The sequence below is a fragment of the Phycodurus eques genome, chromosome 4 (assembly GCF_024500275.1).
Source record: "Phycodurus eques isolate BA_2022a chromosome 4, UOR_Pequ_1.1, whole genome shotgun sequence".
Classification (NCBI taxonomy): domain Eukaryota; kingdom Metazoa; phylum Chordata; class Actinopteri; order Syngnathiformes; family Syngnathidae; genus Phycodurus; species Phycodurus eques.
The window spans coordinates 19819817-19837477 of record NC_084528.1 but is presented as its reverse complement, the minus strand read 5'-3'; the positions used below and the strand labels follow the sequence as shown (position 1 = coordinate 19837477).

Sequence of the window (17661 nt, the reverse complement as noted above, 5' to 3'; positions counted from 1 at the left end):
TTACAAGCTGGAGCCAGTGAAGCTACACACAGTATCGGAAGAGTAACAGTTGACATTCACACAACACATTCTCTAGCGATCGTCCCGAGGGGGCCAGGGGGCAGTAGTCTGACAAAAACAAACAAAAACAAATCCAAACTTGAACAATGACGTCTTCTCTAGTCCTTCTAATGGCGGCGAAACTCAATTGGACGTTACAGCTAGTGAACAACAATAAGAACTACGAGGCGGCCAAAAAAAAAATGCCCTCATCATTTTCTTCCTCTCTTTACATTTCGTTACAGCCGTGTTTAATCCCCTCAATGCACCTTCGACAAGTTCCTTCCATTTAAATACAAACATTGATGTGTTACGGCCCCCTCTGCTCCCCACCCGCAAAAAATGACATCTCTGGCTCGCAAAGTATAAAAATTGTTGACCCCACCCTGGACCTATTATAACACACATTTCTCAAAATGTTTAGACCCCCCCCCCTCTACCCTTTCCCACTGAGGAACAGCCCCACATGCAGAACAGGCCCACTTTTTATGAGCTCTCACATCATAACACATGGTAATCCCCACTTTTATTAAAAAAAAAAAAAAAAAAAAAAAAAAAAAACCCTCATTGAGCTGATCTGATCAATGGGACCTCAAACCTCCCCACCCCCCCCACCCCAAATTCTGGTCCCCCCCCCCCCCCACCTCCATCTTGCCTCCTCTACCAGAAGTCCCGGCGGTGATACGCGTCTGGGTCGCAGTACTTCGTCACCACTACTCTGTTGGCAAACTTCCTTCCTGTCAGGCCCTGCATGGCTTTCTGAGAGTCGAACACTGACATGAACTCCACAAAGATCTGCATGGGGTAGAACATAGTCATTGTAGAGGGGACAGTCTCACCTAGGGTTGCAAAATTTCAGGAATTTGGAACGTTTCCATGGGTATTAATGGGAATAAACCAGGAATTGATAAAACTGAAGGATGGCTCTTAATGCGGAACTTCAATATATTAAGGGAAATTTTATTTTCACACAAAGGTGGGTAGCTTTGGTAGTTACATTCGAGATGCAGACTTTTAAAAGTGACTCATTTACATTAAGGATGGCAGTAACTACGTGCGATTTGCAGTCAGAAGAAACACAACACGATCTATGTTTACCTTAAAGAAAAGAACAGCCACGTCATGGACTATCAGACTAAAATGTACACATTTAAGCCAAATCCACCTTGAACCTTTGCTGTTAAAAAAAAAAAAAAGATTTAAGAACATTATGGTTGAATTTGCCTTAACAAATGTTATTTTCTACAGACAAATTTTTTTTAGTTAAAGTGACACTGTTGGCCAATATTGGAATTTTCGCATTCCTATTTTACATTTTTGTCACTTTGATGTACGAACACATAAATCTATAGAAATGTCAAGCTTTTTAAATGTAATGATTTTACATGGCTGTTTCATGACAAAATAAAATGTTTATACTTATGCTTATTATTTTCTAAATTCCTCTTCTTAACTTCCCATGGAAATTTTCCAACCCCCTCGCAGCCTTCGTCTCACCTTCCCAGTGCCGGGCACTTCCAGACCGTCGACGGGCCGCGGGATCTCAATGCTTTTGACTTGGCCGTACTTGCTGCACTCGTCCCGGACATCCTCCACGATCTCCTCGTACTCTTCATCGTCCAGCAGCTCTTCGGGGGCTACCATGTTCATTAGGCAAAGCACCTCGGTGGGCAGGCCGCCCATTTGGGTGACTGTGCTGTTCAGCCCAGGCACCTGCAGCGTGACAGGGGTCTGGTTTATGCTGGTCTGGAAAGACAGTAGAACAGTGTTAGAACAAAATAAATAAATAAATAAAAATAATTCCTTCCAAAACATTTATAATAATTGCTAAAGGCCCACTAAACCGAAATTTCTTTGTGCAACAATACGTTGTATGTGCCAGCACTAATCAAAGACGGTATACTTATCATATTTGGTATTTTCCTGTTATCAGGAAAATACCACACAACCTAAAATGGTCTTTAATGATCCGTATATATGAGCAACCCTCCACACATACCAGAGTGGCATTCTTGGATCCCACACTGGCTCGCTGCACCAGGAGCTTCTTGTCTCCCAGTTGCATGCCGTTGAGCCCGGCAATAGCCTAAAATGCAATGAAGGGAAGCCTTGAAACTGCTCTGTAACCATGACGCGCACCATCACTTTTATGGTTCGTGTTGAACCGACTGGCTACCTGGTCATTGAGGTTGACGTCGACATATTCACAGAAGGCGTATCCTTTAGACAGGCCTGTGGCACTGTCCTTCACCAGGTTAAAGGCCTTCAGAGGGCCAAATGATGTCAACAGCTCCTTCACCTGGGAACAAAGATTTCAATGATAACCATGAGTGAGAGGGATTAAAGATCGATGGAAAGCTGCTTGAGCAGTTGTTCAATACCCTGTTGTTACGCTGGATATCAAGAATATTGAATAAAACGCTTGCTATAAAGCCGTTTAAACATTTCACGATATCCTACAAGTGTGCCGACTAGTGCGAGCGTACTAGTACGTGGACCTCAAGAAGGATATCGAATAAATGAGCAAACGGCTTGCCGTAGAGGTCAGCCTGTTTACGGTCCAACCACAAACCTGGTCGTCATTCAGGTAGTTGGGCAGCCCGCCGATGAAGAGCTTGTGGGCCGAGTCGGGCACCACTGTGGAGACCACTCCTGTGTTGACAACAAGACCTTTGAGGACAGCAAACAGTGGCAGCTCCAATATATATTTTCTCAAATGGTGTATGAATGATGCCAACAGGAGTAGTAATAGTAAAAACCATTAATTGTCTGTGTACCAGGCACATAGACACTGGGGTTCTCGCTCATGCCCGGCAGTGGCTGGTAATCGTGTGGACGGCGAATTTTAAGGCTCTGGCCTTGGAAGATGATTCCATCAAAAGCCATTGCCTGTGTTGTCTCATCCACTGAGCGGAACTGGACAGGAAAGCTCAGGTTATTCCATGTGCATTTTCAAATCTCTCTCCACACATACAGTTAGGCCCAAAAATATTTGGACAGTGACAAGTTTTGTTATTTTTGCCGTTTACAAAAACATATTCAGGATGCAATTATATAATCAATATGGGCTTAAAGAGCAGACTCTCAGCTGTAATTTGAGAGTATCCACATCCAAATTGGAGCAAGGGTTTAGGAATTGCAGCTCTTTAATATGTAGCTGCCTCTTTTTCAAGGGATCAGAAGTAATTGGACAATTGACTTAGTAGGCTTCCCTCGTTAACCTCTCATCAAATAAGCAGTTAAAAGGTCTGGAGTTGATTCCAGGTGTGACGTTTGCATTTGGAAGCTGTTGCTGTGAACAAACAACATGCAGTCAAAGGCGCTCTCAATGGAAGTGAAACAGACCATCCTGGGGCTGAAAGAAAAAGGAAGAAATCCATCAGAGAGGTAGCGTAAATGTTAGGAGTGGCCAAATCAACAGTTTGGTACATTCTGAGGAAAAAAAAAAAAAAGTGCACTGGTGAGCCTGGGAGCTCAAAAAGGCCTGGATGTCCACGGAAGACAACAGTGGTAGATGATCGCAGAATCCTTTCCAAGGTGAAGAAACAGCATCCACACAAGAACACTCTCCAGGAAGTAGGTGTATGTATCTAAGGCTACCATAAATAGAAGACTTCATGAGTAAATACAAAAGAGTCACCACAACGTGCAAACCATTAATCAGCCTCAAAAATAGAAAGGCCAGAATTGACTTTGCCCAAAAAAAAAACACCTGAAGACGCCAGCCCAGTTAGGAACAGGATTCTTTGGATAGATGAGACTCAGGTCAACCTGTACCAGAATGATGGGGAAAAAGAAAGTTTGGAGAAAAATTGGAACAGCTCATGATCCAAAGCACACCACATCTTCTGTAAAACATGGTGGAGGCAGTGTGATGGCATGGGCATGCATGGCTTCAAATGGCACTGGGTCAGCTGTTTATTGATGATGTGACAAAAGACAGAAGCAGCCGGGTGAATCCTGAAGTGTATAGGAGTATGCTTTCTGCTCAGATTCAGCCAAATGCAGCAAAGTTGATTGGATGGCGCTTTACAGTACAGATGGACAATGACCCAAAATACTGCAAAAGCAACCCAGGAGTTTTTTTAAAGCAAAGAAGAGGAACATTCTGCAATGGCCGAGTCAATCACCAGATCTTAACCCAATCGAGCATGCATTTCACTTGCTCAAGACAAAGCTTAAGGCAGAAAGACCCACAAACAAGCAACAACTGAAGACAGCTGCAGTAAAGGCCTGGCAAAGCATAACAAAGGAGGAAACCCAGCGTTTGGTGATGTCCATGGGTTCCAAACCTCAGGCAGTCATTGCCTACAAAGGATTCGCAACAAAATATTGGAAAGTAACATTTTACTTAGCGTTATGTTTATTTGTCCAATTACTTTTGTGCCCCTGAAATGAGTAGCGTTTGTATAAAAATTGCTGCAATTCCTACGTTTATGCATATATTTTTGTGCAACGCTTCAAATTAAACAAAGTCTGCACTTCAATTCCGTTGTAGTTTCATTTCAAATCCAATGTGGTGGCATGCAGAGCCCAACGCATGAAGATTGTGTCACTGTCCAAATATTTCTGGGCCTAACTGTATGCACAAGAAACCTCAGAGTAACAACCCACCTCAAGGAAGGCAAAATTCTTATCTTGGTTGATCTGCACAGCAAGCACAGGGTTTCCCGGGGCCTGAGTAAGACCACCCAAACGCATCTGAGCGTTAAAGAAGTCCATCATTGACTCCTGGAAACGAGATATTAAGAATATTACAGAAATAGGGATCCATTTCTAAAGGTGGATGAAAGGTTAAATGCTGCCTTGTGTCACACCTCAGTGATCCCAAAGGGAATGTTTCCCACGTAGAGCCTGCGAGCCTGTCGGGTCATCTGGCTGCCCACGACGGGCACAGGGGTGGGAGTGACGGCCAGGCCATCTGGAGTCATGGTGGGCAAGAGGGCTGTAGCTGGGATTTGGCCAGCAGCTGGCGGGGGGGGGACAAATCAAATCAGTACATTGAAAAACATACAAACAGTAGTACCAGTTTAGCATGGCTTAGTGGTCTTCTCCTGTTAATTACTACTCGTCCTCCTTTCGTGAAATCGATACTTTTCACAATTGTGGCTTATTCGCCGCCATGGAGGCGATGATTCGTGATTTTTACAGGAGCGGCCTTTTAGCCACATTCACTAGCCAGCTGGACCGCGGAGCTCCCCACATCATACACAAGTTGGGAGCTTGTTTTTTTTACATGGAGGAAAATGCGATGACATTAACAAACGTGACAGCAATTGGTTGGTAGAGTCCAAATCTTATGTCAGCCAGTCACTTGCCGCGGTCCTTTGAGGCCAAGCGTGTGATAGCCACTTGCATGTCGTCTCGATCTCTCCGGAACATTTTCAATTTCCTCATAACAGCGAAACACATGGCAGCTGTCCGTAACAAAATACGGCTAAATTGGAACACCCGATATCGCTGCATATGTATTATATTGCCCCATGGTGGCCAATGTGCACACACCAGAAGGCACAGCACAATGTCCAGTGAATTGAAGCATGAAATCATGATGACCAAACTGTTTAATGCATTACATTTCATGTAAAAATAGAATTATTACTGTTCGTACAATAGTGTACAGTGCTATTTTTCTCATTAAAAAACAAGTAAAAAATGTTTTTTTTTTTTTGAGAGGCTGAAACAGATAAATGGCATGTCCATCATTTCGATGGGGAACGTTGATTTGAGATACGAATGATTTGAGTTATAAATATGGTCACAGAACAAACTAAACTCATAAGTCAAGGCACCACTGTAGTATCTCAACACAGAAGGGAATACAAGTACAGGAATGAGAGGTAGACAAATAGAGACACTACCTTGCATGGCTTTGTACTGCATGGGGCTGATGTTTTCAAAACCTGGTGGTGGGACATCCCAGTACTTCTTCACCTTTATCTTCTTTTTCTCACGGTGTGGAGAACGACTTTGGGAAACACACAGGGGACATGGAATTAGGGTATAATTCTTCAGTGGTAAAAGTAAATCCAAGATTGTGCCAAAACACAAATAATGCATCACAATCTGGAGGGGTTTATGTCAAACAGAACATGGTGTCAATTTATGGCAATTTACACACAAGTCTGGTGTTTGTAGTTCCGTAGGCGGGACATGACATTGTGGCATAACAAAGCATCTTTGTGTTCAATTTGCTGTATTACCTTGCAGTATTCTCCTGTGGGTAGGTCGGTGGCGAGCTGAAATGACATTGGAGGGATTTCACAAAAAGATTCTCTAACATTTCCACTTCTAAATGTCTAAGGAGTCATGTCCGACAACTGGCAGGACTTCTGATTACAGTTTGGGTCGGGAACATTGTGCTACTTTATATTTCCTGCCACTAATCAAAAGTCCCTGGATGCTTTAGTGCGTGTGCAACTCTGTAATGTGTGGAAAGACAATGGCTCACTATTAAGCTACTTTTATTTCATCATTCCTCAATCATCTTAAAAAATTCTGCAAATTTCGACATTATAATGAAGGTTATCTTATCTAAAGTGTGATTTATACTGAAATCTGGTTTAGCCTGATCAGATTATTTGAAGAATTGATATGCTAAACTCTGTGATAATAGCATGAGAAATTGTGAAGAGGAGGAAAACAATCGGACACGGGAAACAATAACACGCCTGCATTTACTGTATCTCTCTCCAGAATTTGACGAATGAATGGATGTCACAACAGATTACAGTTAGGGGGAGGGCCACGGCATTATTGAAGGGGAAAACCAGGTGTACACAACAAAATGTTTTGCTTAAACTAATGCACTCAATAACAGAAATACTAATGCATACATTTAAAAAAATAAATAGGTGTAAAATAGCTGATTACAAACAAATAAAGTGTTAGGAATAGGGTTGGGCATCGTTTGAATTTGAGCGATAGCGGTTCCTGATTTAAATTCCGGTTCCAAACGATTCTCGATTATGATTCTTTTAGGAGGCTGGGTCAAAAACGTTTGCATGGTTTAAATAAAGGGTGTCCAAATTATGAACATACATTTTCTTAGCAGACTGCAGCATAGACTAAAATGAACATTTGACTTGGGGTTCTTTATAACCAGTATCAATATCAAACCTATGAACTAAAAGGCAGTGTGTGTCGAACTAACCCAATTGACTTAATATGTATTAATGTTTCAGCTGAAAGTTAAATATAGCATTGTTAAAATCATTTCAATCATCATATTTTATCACCTCACATGGTTTATATGTGCAGGTTTTAACTTGACTTTCCGTTTTAAGCCTTTTATTTTTTATTTTAGGCACCGGAACTCAGCATTTTGGCGGGAAAAATAACTTCACACGGCACCGGTAAATTTTTTTTTTTTTAATGGACGGAACCAAATACTATAAAACGATTCCTTTCCTTACCCACCGATGAGGCACAATGTTAGTGTCTGTGATAGAACGTTTTCTGAATTTTGCCCCAATTCATTGTAATGTAAAGTTGCTACGGTGAAGTTTTAGCTCAATGTTGAGCTTTTTTCTTGTCATCGGCTCTTACGTTGGTTTGCAGACTAAAATAAACACGAAAAACCATCACTTCAAAAGTGCTACCAACTGTTTACCTTGTTAGCTGTCTCAATGTTGGCATAAACGTATTTTATTGTTTCACTCACCCAATTGACTGAGAGTTGACTTCACTGAAGCTCAGCGCGGGGTAGACTGAGGCTCGGAGTGCGTCAGATGCTACACATCGTGAAAGCCTCCTTTGCACAACACTGGTCATTAATTTTGCAAAGTTAAGACACACTTTTGTTCGCCACCACCGCCGTTGGGCACAAGCACGTCTTCGTGTGCATTCTTCGTTGGTTTTCGCCGCTTCTTTGTTGGTTTTCACCACTTCTTCAGGGTTAGCGGACTAGGCACCGAAACTGGGAACCGAAATTTTTTTAACTTGAATGATTCCGGGAGAACCAGAACGTTAGTACCGGTTCCAATCGGTTCTCGATGCCCAACCTTATTTAGGAATATGCTAATGACTACAGTATAATTGGGCAGGAAAAGAAATTAACTTCACACCTGGCTGGACTATTGCTCAATACTACAGTGCATTTAAATACTGGGAGACTTCACACAAATGACTCAACATAGTTTTGTTCTCTACTGAGCATAGTTTTTCTAGAGAGGGAAAAAGTGAAATGTGTGCTGGTTTTCAAATGTATGCCACCCTGTATTTTTTAACATCACAATATATATCGCAAGGTTAAAGACAATCGCAAAGTAACTTTTTTACCCCAATATCACGCAGCCTGAATCTCAAGCTATAGGAAAATCTTTTTACAACTCTACTAAGAAAGAGTGGCCAGTGGGGTTTATTAGCTCAACTGCAAAGTACCACATCCTCATTAAGAGGAGGCATTTAATTGTGAAAATTGCTGGGTGACGGTACGCATGCTCCTGTCCATTTCTGGGTCAACAGAGAATTGTTTATTTGGGGAGAAGTGTTTAATTAATCATCACTGGTGAAGTGGTCAACACTCTATAGACATGTATTCCCAGTGAAGGCCACTTTTTGAGGATGTGTGGTAAAAATAGACTTGACAAAAAAAGTGTAATGTTTCACAAGCTTTGGTAGGATTAATTCCCCGTAGATCGATTCTCAAAGACTACCCAAATAAAACCCCTGTGATGGGCAGGAGGAATTTTCAGATGTGCATTTGCCGCTGCTGAAAATAGCATACGCCTCATTTACGAAGACGCAAAATCCCCAAATCTGAATGGACAACCTGCGTGGGCTTAGAGAGTCCTTAATGTCATGGAAATTCAAGAGGCCTGTCATGTGTAAAATCGCTTATTTCTCAGAAGCTAGGTCCGTGAAAGAGGCCAAGAGAGACAAGGGTGTAAAGAAGAAATGCTAATGTGTCTGTCTATGAATATGGATGAAATGTTTTTTTCTAATTTAATCAGTATGAGTAAAATGTCAGTTATTATATAATAAACTGGCTGGCGATCATCGGGTGCGACTTATGTTCCCAGCTTGTCGGCCCAGACGTAAATGAAGAAAAGGGCGACCCACCTGCGTCTGTGTCTGCGATCCTTACTATCGCCACGCCGATCCCGGCTACGTCTGTCCCTGTCTCGGCTTCGCCTCTTCCTGTCTCTGCTGCGGCTACGGGAGCCGGAGCGGCGGTGATGCCGATTCTCTTTGTCCCGCTCAGCTGGACGGCCAAAAAAAAAAAAAAAAGGGATAATAATTGAAGATAAATGTGTGACTAATGTAATGAATGTTACAAAATATATATATTAAAAATAAAAAAATAAAAGAAGAAAGAATTGTACAGTTTAAAAAAATGTATTTCAATTAAAAAATGGACAATCTTTCAGTATCTGGAACATTTAAATAACACTTTTAAATCACATTTTACGGGCAAATGCATAACATTAAATGGCACAATTAATGACATCGGCACATAAGATTGTCAGGTATTTCTCACTAATGTTGGCTTTTTTAATTAGTGAATACGACAAGCGTCCCCTAATCAAAACCAAGGCCAAAAGGCAGTAGGACTGGAATACACTGTCAACTTGAACAATGATTATGAACATTCCCTACTCTGTTCTTTAATGCGTCGCTTAGGAGAGTAAATCTAGTGTGAAATGGATTTCAAATAAAATAAGATTTAAACCAAAAATCAAGAGCTACAAAAAAAGAATTACAGCTGACATTTTAGTAGTTATAGACCAATCGTCCGGCCTGATTATCGGGGCCGATATTTAGCATTTGGGAGCATGTCGGCATCAGCCTTTTTTTTTAATCCGGCGGCCGATAATTTAATACTGGGTTATTTTGACTATGATGCAGCTGTGGCGAGCTTCTCCGTCTGCGACTTCTCTCTCCAGCATTGTCCCACCCACAGCACCACCTGATTGGTTACCCTTGCACAGCCACTGGACGGGTAACATCCAATCAGCACAGAGTAAACAGACACGCAAACACCAAAGGCATGAAAAAGGTGACCCAAAAATAAATAAATACATTTTTAAAAAGCATTGTAGGGGAAATTTGGGCCCCGACAGAGATTTTTTTAAATTTAACATAAATTAAGCAATCTAGAAGATTCTGAAGAGTACAATAAGGCAAAAAAAAAAAAAAAAAAAAAAACATTCTTCACTCAGAAAAACATTTACTTGCCCCGCTTAAGTACATGTTGATGGAAAAATTTAAGATTAAAATCAAATTTGCCTAACTTCTTTGCTTTTTTGTTTTGGTCTCCAACTAGAGCCAGGCCCATCTCCACCTGCACCTGATCCCTGCTTCAAGTTGTGCCACATGAATAGCATCCTCCGCTTTAAGCATTCTCATTCTGGAAAACAACTGACTAAAATCAGCCTGTTTCACTTCATTTTTCACTATTACCAACTTCAAAGGCTAATCCCAAATGCATCCTCCAGGAAATTATTAACAGTATTTTTCTGTTTTTATTGGTCATTTTTGAATTTGAAGTTAGTTCATTATGTTGTGACATAATTCCTAACATAGCTCCGTCGCTTAATACATTTAACATTAACATCCATAAACTAATTAGATAATTGTAGACGCGTTTCCTAATAATACAAGATGTACTAGCGGATCAGCTCTTGTTCCTGATGTTACATGTGCTTCGCGGTTCCGCAACCAGGGCCACGACCCGCAGCACCTCAACACGAAAATACAAAAGACCAGTGCAACAAATACGACACTGGCTGATCTGAGGGGCAAAGATGTGTCTTAAATGTAAGAGTAGCAATATAGGATGTCCGCTCCAGAGGTGGGTAGAGTAGCCAAATATTGTACTCAAGTAAGAGTGACTTGACTTGACAATATAATGTGACTCAAGTAAAAGTCATCCACCCAAAAATTACTTGAGTAAAAAGTACACAGTGAAATAATTACTCAAGTACTGAGTAAATAGTAACTTCTAATGTTTTTAACCACAGCATGAACATCGATAAAAAAAATCATTACAAAATAAAATGTGACTTTACAAATTCTGATATTGCTGTGTGTGTCTGCGTGTGTATCCGGAAGTCGAAGTCGTCGTCTCGCGCGCGAAAAAAGTTGATAAGCAATAATTGGTCATTAAAAGTAGCGAGCGACATTTAGATTATTGTAACGGAGTAAAAGTACCGTTACTTCTTAACAGCAGAAGCAGCGGAAGTGCTTTTTCTGGTCTCGTCAACTCCTGTGACTTATCCAAACAAAGCAGGTCCCGAGTGCACAGGCAGAACCTCAGGCCAATACACGCACATATTAGTCCGTCGCCAAGTAATATTCAGAAATTACATCTGTGTGGAATGGATCTATCTGCCAGCCGTTCAAGGAGTAAGAAACAGTCTATGGCTTCGGAGTGCGTCAGACGCTACACACCGGGAAAAACTATTTTGCACAATATCTCATTCTAAGTGTTGCACTGAGGCGACTGGTCATTCATTTAAAAGTTAAGACACTTTTATTCGCCCACGCTGCATTTGGGCACAAGCACGTCATCGTGCCCATTCTTGTTTGTGGCTGGAGGACGAGGCATCCAAACTGGGAACCAAATTTTTTTAATTTGAAAGCTTCCGGGAGAACCGGAACGTTAATCCCGGTTCCAATCGGTTCTCGATTCCCAACCCTAGTTCCAATACTTATGTTCACTTGAAAAGTAGGCTTTACACGATCAGGATTTTTGGGGGCGCTCACCGATTAGAGAGCTAAAAAAAAACGATCACTGATCCGATCACAAGATGGAGCAATATGCCCATTTAAATGATCTGTTCATTTACTGTATATACTTGTGTATTTAATTGCTCAAAAATATATATTTACAATAAATGTATCTTTTTTCATCTATTTATGCCAGTGAAGCATTGTGACAGACAGAACAAATTAATGGTCTTCTATTAGATGGCAGAGAAAGTACATTCAGTAATTAATGTATCCACTTTTTGTGACACTAGTGCTAGCACTAGCTTGCTGGGCTACATAAGATTTTGTTGCCTCCTTTCGAGCCATATCTTATTCAAAGTACGGGAACATACCTCAAGCAAGCCTTAAACGAACGTCCTTTCCTGTCCTGAGCACCAGTGACCACCAACACACGTTTCCACCGATTTTGTTCTTATAATAGCGTAATCCATTCTTGTTGTCGTCGTGACGACAACAAGTGTATCCGGTTGTATTTGAGTTGACAAGATAAAGACCAATGATCGTAAAAAACGGGATACGGTGGTATCGGAATACAAGATTTTATGGCAGTAGTCTGACAGGACAATTGTGAAATTTGTCTTGTACTATTGCGTGTTGTCTGTCCCACAACGGCGACATTTAAAAATTTTTAAAAAATAACTATTGGCCGTCAGATATTTACAGTACTACGTCCAAAGACACACGACAAGGCTAAAAATAAACTAGCTTTTTGATTCAAATATACTGTGCACGATTGGTGACGTGGAGTAAATGTTTTTTGCAGAGCCAATCAAAGACGACATTGATCGGATCTGCGAATTATGCCATTAAAGCCGATCAGCATAAAGTGCTAAATATCGGCCGATACCGATCAGATCGTGTAAAGTCTATCGAAAAGTGGGTGGCTTCAAACAAAAGGTGCACCCATTATTTCTGTCATGTAATGTTGGTTTGACATGACCGATTAGAATACATGACCTGACTAGAGCAGGGATTTACAACCTTTATGGAGCCAAGGAACATATTTTACAATTAAAAATCTCACGGCACACCAACAAAAAAAAATGTCACAAAAGGTGGATACATTAATTACTGTATGTACTTCCTGTCATCTAATAGAAGACCATTCATTTGTTCTGTCTGTCACTATGCCTCACTGGCATAAATAGATGAACAAAGATACATTATTTATTGTAAATATATATTTTTTGAGCAATTAAATACAAGTATATACAGTAAATGAACAGGTCATTAAAATAGACATATTGCTCCATCTTGTGAATTGGTTTGTTTTGCTAACCAATACATTGCAAAATAGTGTGAATAATCAAACGATACTTGTGGTGGTGGTACACTTATGCAATCGTTTTTAAATGTAAAGTATGTCAATTATATGGTTATGGTAATGCTAAAAGAATTTGTGGTTTGCCCAATGGAAGAGAGTTAGGAGCCCTCACTCCCTTTCATAGCCAAGATTGTTGAGAAAGTTATTTTTAATCAACTCAGCAATTTCTTGAACTTAATTGAACTTTTGGACACATTTCAATCAGGGTTCTGAACTCATCACAGTACAGAATCTGCTCTTATCAAAGTGCTAAATGATATAAGGTTGAATACTGACTCGGGAAAGGTGTCAATTCTGGTCTTGTTGGATCTCAGTGCAGCTGTTGATACAGTAGATCATAATATACTGCTGAACAGGTTGGAAACATGGGTAGGAGCAAACGGAACAGTCTTTAAATGGTTCAGGTCCTACCTGGAGGAAATTAGTTATTTTGTAACCATTGGAAGTGCTCAATCTCATCGAATGGCAATGACCTATGGAGTCCCTCAAGGGTCAGTTCATGGACCCCCCTTGTTCAGCCTGTATGTGTTACCATTGGGTCACATTCTTCAGAACTTTAATCTTGACTATCATAGCTATGGAGATGACACAGTTATATCTAGCAGTGTCTCCAGATGCCTACAGTTCAATTGGGTTTCGTGTCACTGTCTAAAACAGATAAATATCTGGATGAGCCAAAATCTTCTTCAATTAAACCACAACAAAACTGAGAATTGTTTTTGGCAATAAAGAAAAGAGAATTGCTGTTAGTAAATACCTGGAGTAACTCTCTGTAAAAACCAAAGCCCAAGTCCGAAACCTTGGTGTTCTGATAGATTTCGACCTGACTTTCAACAGTCATATCAAATCAATTACTAAAACTGCCTTCTACCATCTGAAGAACATACCCAGAGTGAAGGCTTGCATTTGTCAAGCAGACCAGGCGAAGCTCATCCATGCTTTTATCTCAAGTAGACTTGACTATTGTAATGGTCTTCTGACTGGCCTCCCTGAAACGAGCATTAAACAGCTGCAGCTCAATCAGAATGCTGCGGCTCAGGGTCTGACCTGAACAAAGAGGTCAGAGCATATTACTCCAATTCTAAAGTCTTTACACTGGCTTCCAGTCAGCTTTAGAATAGATTTTAAAATTCTGCTACTGGTCTATAAATCACTTAACGGTTTAAGTCCTGAATACATAAATGAAATGCTAATGGAATATAAACCCAGTAGGGCTCTGACATCGACAGACGCTGGTCAAATAGTGGAGCACACAGTTCAAAGCAAACATGGTGAAGCAGCATTTAGCTATTACGCTGTACACAAATGGAATAAGTTGCCAACAGAAGTGACAGCCCCAAGTGTGCATGTTTTTAAGTCCAGGTTAAAAACTCTTCTTTTTCCCCTGTGCTTTTTAGAGCATTTCCACTTTTAAATGATATTTCTTGCACTGTATGGAGTTTTAATTGTATTTTACTTATTTATTTTTCGCTTTGTTTTAAATGTTTATAAGATTTTTTCTGTTTTTAAATGCTTTTAATCATGTAAAGCACATTGAGTTACCTTGTGTATGAAATGTGCTAGATAAATAAATGTGCTGTGCTTACTATAAGAGCTGACTGCTGGGTCCTGCAGTTGAACAAATTATCAATTAGAAAAGGCTTTGGTTTTTTTTAACGACCCGTTTTCTCTCCCACTGATTGTTGCAGACAACAACACAGTACTTTTACTTGTTCACAGTAAAATATTTTGCAAATATCATCCCATGAATATCCCCCTCTCATTTAATTTTCACCCACATACCTTTTCAGATCACGTTTCCTCTTAGTGGGCCAACAATCCAACGTTTGTTGAATTGTGCTTCACAGTGACAGTAAGACATCGACGGACGCAACGTCGCTATGAACACTTGGCTGCTCCATGCTAGATGCGAGCAGGCGCCATGGTATGGACCAATCAGAGCAAAGCTTATTTACGTCTCATTAATTAGAAATCCGTCCGTTTCAAATGCCAGGAGGAAATGACCAACGAGAATAGCTTGAAAAAGAACGTTTTGGGCATTTCCAACCCAAAATAGCTTGCAAACCCGATAAAAGGACATTAAAGATTATAAAAATAAAATTACAAAAATTGGTGGAAGGGGGCCTTTAAGAAAAAGTGTTTCATGTGGTCGGCTCCAAGAATGAGTGCATTGTGTCTTGTGCAAGCCTGAAAATCACCGGCTTCTCATGTTAAAAAATTCAGTCTCATCTGAAAAAAGATGGACATTATTTTGACAGCTTTTGGTTAAAAAAAAAAAAAGTAGAGCTGCAATTAATGCTAATTTTCGTAATCGGTTAATTTTTTTATTAACTGTAATGAATCGTATCGAAAACAGTTTTGAATTTCCAGTCCCTTATTAAAAAATAGGACATTATTTCAAATTTACAGTCTAGAAAATGTGCAAAAATAAATTGATTATGATTTAGTCCCTGCTTTGGTCCGTAACATGTCTGAAAATAGGCAAGATTTTTTTGTAAATGTCTTATTTTGACTAAACAAAAACATAACCAGTATGTGTTCGTGGAGGGTTACTGGAAGCTACGATTTACTGGTGAGAGGCTGAAATCAGAGGATTTGGACAATTTTATGTTAAACAAAAAATAAGTTCAACAATCTCCAAACATTTGATCGATTATCAAAATAGATTATTATTAGATAAATTAGCTGCTGCTTAATTGTTGTACTTCTACTGACTGCTTTATTTTTTCCGTATTTCAGTACTTTTACGAACAGAATCTTTTGTTTTTTGCACAAGTATCAATCTGGCGGCTCCTTCTACTTAAACAGCTTGTGGGTACTTTTGCAACCTCTGATTCTTAGCTTTTATAAAAGCGGGTCGCGACCCCCTCCTGTGTAATATTTTAAAAACTTACCCTCTGTTATGATACGCCAAATTTGTCGTTTTGAACAGGTAACGCGCACATAAATTTTCCGTTTCACCAATAGCAAAAGAGCAATCGGTCCCATTTTGAGCCTGTAGCTAACGATGGCCATCCAGTAAATAGACAGAGCCGGAATAGCATAGCGTCATGGCGGCAATGCAAACCAACGAAATCAAGCTATGGTTTTATAACATTTAAATACAATTTTAAAACGTGTGCGTAGCTTACCCTGTTTGTTTTCAGAGAGCTGCCGTTCAAATTCGTCGAAGTCCGACATCTCTATAAGCTTGGGCGGCTTTCCGCGTCTGCGTTATTCGCTCGAGCTAGCAACCAAAAAAAAAAAAGCAGATTTCGATAGCAGCCCCAAAAAGGTTGCACGCTTAAATTTGCTTTAACTAGCAACCTAATCAAGAACCACTATATTCTGATTAGAACATAAAAGAGGATTGGGATTTAATTACAAGGCGCAGGGCAAAGTCATTGGAGGGGGAAGGAAAAAAAAACGTGGGTTAGCCCGCTAGCGTTAGCCACGCGAGCTAGTAGCAAAGTCCAGCAGTGGGGGAAGAAGGCCTGGCGCAGCAGACGCCAAGATTAGCCTGCTAGCACAGACAACGGAATGAATGGGGACTATTCCACCGCAATGCAAACACAAAGTCCAGCGGTGAACTGGCCTCCCCGAAAGCGCAGACACTCGGCTTGAAAATCCAAACAAGCACGCCTTGTAGGGTTTAGAGGTCGGCGAGGAGTATAAAGAAAACAGTATGCCCGCTTTTCTTTCTCCCTCCGTCTCCGTGGTCCTCAACACCGGAAGCTCATCAACGGGCTTCCGGAAAGTGGTTCTACGACTTATTTAAAAAAATATATTTTATTTTATTTTGGGGCTAAATTACTTAGAAAGACACCATTTTGTGTGTTGTTATCTTTCTGGTTAGATATTATTTTGGCGATGTATTCGGTTCATTTTAAGGTCACCCTGATGGGCTTCAACGTGATGGCCTGAGCACCAAGTGTGTAATGTCTGAAATAATATATAGTTTTGTTGTTGTTGTTATTGTTGTTTTAAATGAAGATCTCAATTGAAAATAGTCAGTTTATAAGAAAAAAAATAGACAAACAGACAATATAGTAATTAATATATAAAATAATACAAAAGAGGAGCCAAAAGCATTTTAAATAAAAACATTAAACGAAGACCACGAAACAAAGGTTTTTGTTTTTAGAGTTAAATAGGGTACTCATTTATTGTCTGGTTTCATTCTCACGAATTAAAAAAAGAGATTTTGATCAATTTGTATTTGCGGATACGAAATTTCGCAAGAATTATTACATTTATGACAAATACTTGTTAAGTTTTATTGCTATCATAATTGAAGAAGCCAAACAATGCCTTTTCTATGAAGAGTGAAGTCAGAGTCATTATTGTGAATAATATACAGGGATACATCTTTCTAGCATTTAACCCCAGAATAGGTAAACCAGTGTTGTAGAGGACATTTCACAAAACGAACAATCAAACAAATATTTTTCTTTAATTTAAGAAGATAATGTTTGGCAAGATATTACTATATTTTAAAATAAATTTCCTTCATTTAATTTGTAAGAAGAGATTTGTATGCAAGAGTCCAGATACTTTGACAGTTTAAATTGTCAAACAAAACTAGACCAGTGTTTATTACTTCT

The 17661-nt window shown here is 40.0% G+C and overlaps 1 protein-coding gene across 4 annotated transcripts; it reads right to left on the bottom strand.

Annotated features, from left to right (window-relative positions):
• Window positions 1-674: 674 nt before the first annotated feature.
• On the bottom strand, window positions 675-16787 carry u2af2a (U2 small nuclear RNA auxiliary factor 2a). Of its 4 annotated transcripts, none has more exons than XM_061674492.1 (12): window positions 16210-16787; window positions 9103-9244; window positions 6243-6278; window positions 5901-6007; window positions 4857-5008; window positions 4654-4770; window positions 2799-2955; window positions 2612-2709; window positions 2216-2338; window positions 2039-2125; window positions 1537-1785; window positions 675-834 (listed from the first exon to the last, which is right to left on the bottom strand). In XM_061674492.1, exons 1-12 carry the CDS (start codon window positions 16256-16258, stop codon window positions 700-702), a joined length of 1452 nt encoding a protein of 483 aa, XP_061530476.1. In that variant the 5' UTR covers window positions 16259-16787; the 3' UTR covers window positions 675-699. The 4 variants fall into 4 exon arrangements, with proteins under 4 accessions (XP_061530476.1, XP_061530477.1, XP_061530478.1 ...); XM_061674493.1 differs by having other exon boundaries at window positions 2612-2691; XM_061674494.1 differs by having other exon boundaries at window positions 2817-2955.
• Between the last annotated feature and the right edge of the window lie 874 nt (window positions 16788-17661).